The following is a 3,221-nucleotide window of genomic DNA, read 5'->3' as shown; positions in this document are numbered from 1 at the left end:
GTGGCTGGAGAGCACGATAACTCTCGAACTGATCAGCCGCTTTGGTTCAACGTTTGTTTAGGGTCTGTTCAAAGATATTTGGAAATGTCGGCTGTTCGTTGTGGTCATGTTTTCAGCGATATTATGTTTTCCGTAGACAGGTCCATGCTTTCAGGCATACTGGTGCAAAAGTTATACGATGACCCACTGAAATGACTAGTGGGCGCGATATCTAAAATATCAGATATCCCAAAATAAGATCCACTTCGGTAATGGACTATATCGGTTTATTCCTTGAAGTACCTCCTCCGCAACACTTTTGAACTTTAATCCTAATTGAATCTTCTAATATTTTGTCCAAATTTGGTTTAACTTCTGAAATGGCCCATAACGGATCTCCTTAGGGTACCTCCCTCACAAAAGTTCAACGTTTGTTTAGGGTCTGTTCGAAGATCCTTTGGAAATGTATACCGATGCTGTTCGTTGTGGTCCTGTTTACAGCGTTATTATGTTTTTCGTAGACAAGTCCATGCTTCCAGCCATACTGGTCCCAAAATAAGATCCACTTCCGTAATGGACTATGTCCATTCCTTGAAGTACCTCCGCCGCAACACTTTTCAACTTTAATCCTAATCAACATTTTTGTCGGCAAGTTCCCATAAGATACTGAAAAAATACTGAAAAGACCCTAAATATATTTGATCTGTCCGTAAATGAAAGTTTCAATTCACATAGACCGAGGGTATATCTCTGTCGGCAAAGCCGACTGATATTTTTTATTTGTTTAATTATTTTTTATTGCACATATTGCATTGTCGTTTGAAATAATAAAACAAACAAGAAACCTCAACACTTTTTATTGATCCTTGAAAAATTGATCAGACGGTATAGTGCGTAAAATCTTATTAAGTGTTATCAAAGCAACCTTAGCATTAACCTTTTCAAAATGCGGCTGAATTTCATCGCGCATCAAAGACCAATTCTCATTGATGGCATCTGTAAAAATTTCAGCAAATTGTTGATCTCCATTGAATAGCGACGAATTTTTGAAGACAATTTTCGCACTTGATGTTTGTTGTTTGGCATAATAGGATGTTGCATTAAAATAGCTGCGGTTATCCTTGGTATATGGCTCCAAGTCTACATCGATGGCACTTGTTGTATTTATCATACGAATCTCTAAATCAGCATCTCCTTCGGCATTGAATATTAATAACTTGCCCTTTAGATGACAATGAGCTTGTAACGTTAAATAAGGATGTCTTATTAGCATTGTTATATGTGTAGGTTTGGTTACATCTTTCTTGAAACCCTTAACTGCGAGACATTCGATTTTGGTGTGATTAACTAATTGAACATCTTTTATGAACATATTTAAATTGAAATTTGGATTTCCTTGATGTTTTATATTAAATTTTCCCAAGCTTAGTGGCTCCAATTGAGGTATATCTAGTTCAGGTACTCCATTGGAATAGGTTTTAAAGAATGAGACAACATTTTCCCGCTGACATAATTCATCCTCTGCTGTGCAGGCCTTCAAGAAAGCTAAAAATATAGACGATTATTATAAAAAAAGAATTTAATAAAAATATTCCAAATTACACCACTCAAACGCCGAACTAGGTTGAAGAAAAAAACCCCACGATATTGTGAATAAGAAATAACACAAATTGAAACCTTTCATGTTGAAGTGTTCTACTATTGTAAGATAGTCACAATTTTATTTTCGATCTTTATAGTTATTCGCAATGCTAGACCTAATTAATTTAAATTCTATACAATTACTTGAATAACTGTTTATAAGTCCACAATGTCAGCTTACTAATTATTAACTGAAATGCATGGAAATCACCTATAATTGACTTTAGTTTATTGATTACATCTTGTAGATGTTGACATTGACAACCTGCAAATAAAGCGGATTATATCAAATAATTGCAGTTTGTGAAATTAATCTATTATTTCATATAGTACTCGATATTTAATAAAAGATTTATTGCATGGTCAATATAAATCCCAAGCTTTTTATACCCTACACCACACTGTGGTAAGGAATATTATGTGTTTTTTTTGCATTTGTGCATACAAATATTTTCGTCCTATTTTAGGTATTTGGTGCGCCAATCACGCCATATATACACCGCTCACTTGAATAGAACCCCCTACAAAATTTTTTTCAACCTCCATTTTTTCGTTTTATGCATTATAAGTGTTTAAGTTTTATTATATTTTGTTTCATGTGTTTGGAGTAAACTTTGTCCTTCATTAGTATTCAAATGTAATTTATATAAGAATTATACAACGTAAGCAAAATAAAGTCAAAATTTGAAGTACAAAATTTGGCTCATTTGAATAGAACCCCCCTTTAAAACTTGGGTTGGCTTAAGAACAAACCCGTATATCCTGCTTTGGCAAGGATTCTTGTTATAATAAAGTGAAATGCCTAACAAGGCTTGCCTTTTTCTTTCAGCAAGTTTAGTTTTGGAAGCTCACTGTCTCCTAGAGTCGTATATTTTACGCAAAAGTCATTCCCATACATTATAGAGAATATTTACCATTGTATAATATGGCTGCCACCTCAGGATATCCGCATTTCTTCTGAAAAATTTAAGTTTTGACGACTCCAAATGTACAAAAGTGGCTTAGAACGCTAAGACCACGACAACATTGTCTGTTTGTTGGAGAGGACCCAGGTTCAAACCTCAGTCGGGGCAGCCGGGTTCTGCTGTGAAGTTGTATTTATTGTTGTCTTATTAGGACGAAGGTCATTATTTATGAAAGGTTTTTAATTAATTGAATTTTAATCGAGCTAACATGACCTAAGGCGTTTGTATTGAAAATGGGAATTCTAGCAAAATCCCACACACCCAACCAATATGCTACGATCGTTTCGCTGGTGGTTTAATTCAGCCCATCAGGCTCACTTTTGGATATAGGTCACATATATATTTTCGGCCGATTTTAGGTATTTGGTGCACATATCACGCTATATAAGTTCAATTTTAATGAAATTTGGAACGTGTGACGAAATTGGGTCCAGAAAAAGGTTTACCAAATTATATTGAAATCGGTTCAGATTTGGATATAGCTCCCATATATATTTTCGTCCGATTTTAGGTATTGGTGGGCCAATCACGCTATATATATCCAATTTTGATGATATTTGAAATGTGTGACGAAATTAAGCCAAAAAAAAAAACAGTTTGCCAAATTATAATGAAATCGGTTCAGATTTATATATA

The 3,221-nt window shown here is 34.5% G+C and overlaps 1 protein-coding gene across 1 annotated transcript; it reads right to left on the bottom strand.

Annotated features, from left to right (window-relative positions):
* Positions 1–705: 705 nt before the first annotated feature.
* On the bottom strand, positions 706–1,729 carry LOC141399877 (circadian clock-controlled protein daywake-like). The gene is made up of 2 exons (XM_073979223.1): positions 1,582–1,729; positions 706–1,524 (listed from the first exon to the last, which is right to left on the bottom strand). The coding sequence occupies exons 1-2, from the start codon at positions 1,661–1,663 to the stop codon at positions 836–838; spliced, it is 771 nt and encodes a 256-aa protein (XP_073835324.1). The 5' UTR covers positions 1,664–1,729; the 3' UTR covers positions 706–835.
* Between the last annotated feature and the right edge of the window lie 1,492 nt (positions 1,730–3,221).

Source organism: Musca autumnalis, unplaced genomic scaffold, assembly GCF_047663935.1.
Source record: "Musca autumnalis isolate F117 unplaced genomic scaffold, ASM4766393v1 scaffold_3, whole genome shotgun sequence".
Classification (NCBI taxonomy): Eukaryota; Metazoa; Arthropoda; class Insecta; order Diptera; family Muscidae; genus Musca; species Musca autumnalis.
Note: the sequence above shows the minus strand (reverse complement) of the source record. Positions and strands in the feature narration are given on the sequence as shown.

What these genes read in the sequence shown, in the direction of transcription:
- LOC141399877 (XM_073979223.1), bottom strand. Translation starts at nt 1,663, where the DNA reads ATGAAAGGTTTCAATTTGTGTTATTTCTTATTCACAATATCGTGGGGT. An exon ending in TAGTTCGGCGTTTGAGTGGT is followed by an intron (nt 1,525 to 1,581) that starts GTAATTTGGAAT and finishes CTATATTTTTAG; the next exon opens with CTTTCTTGAAGGCCTGCACA.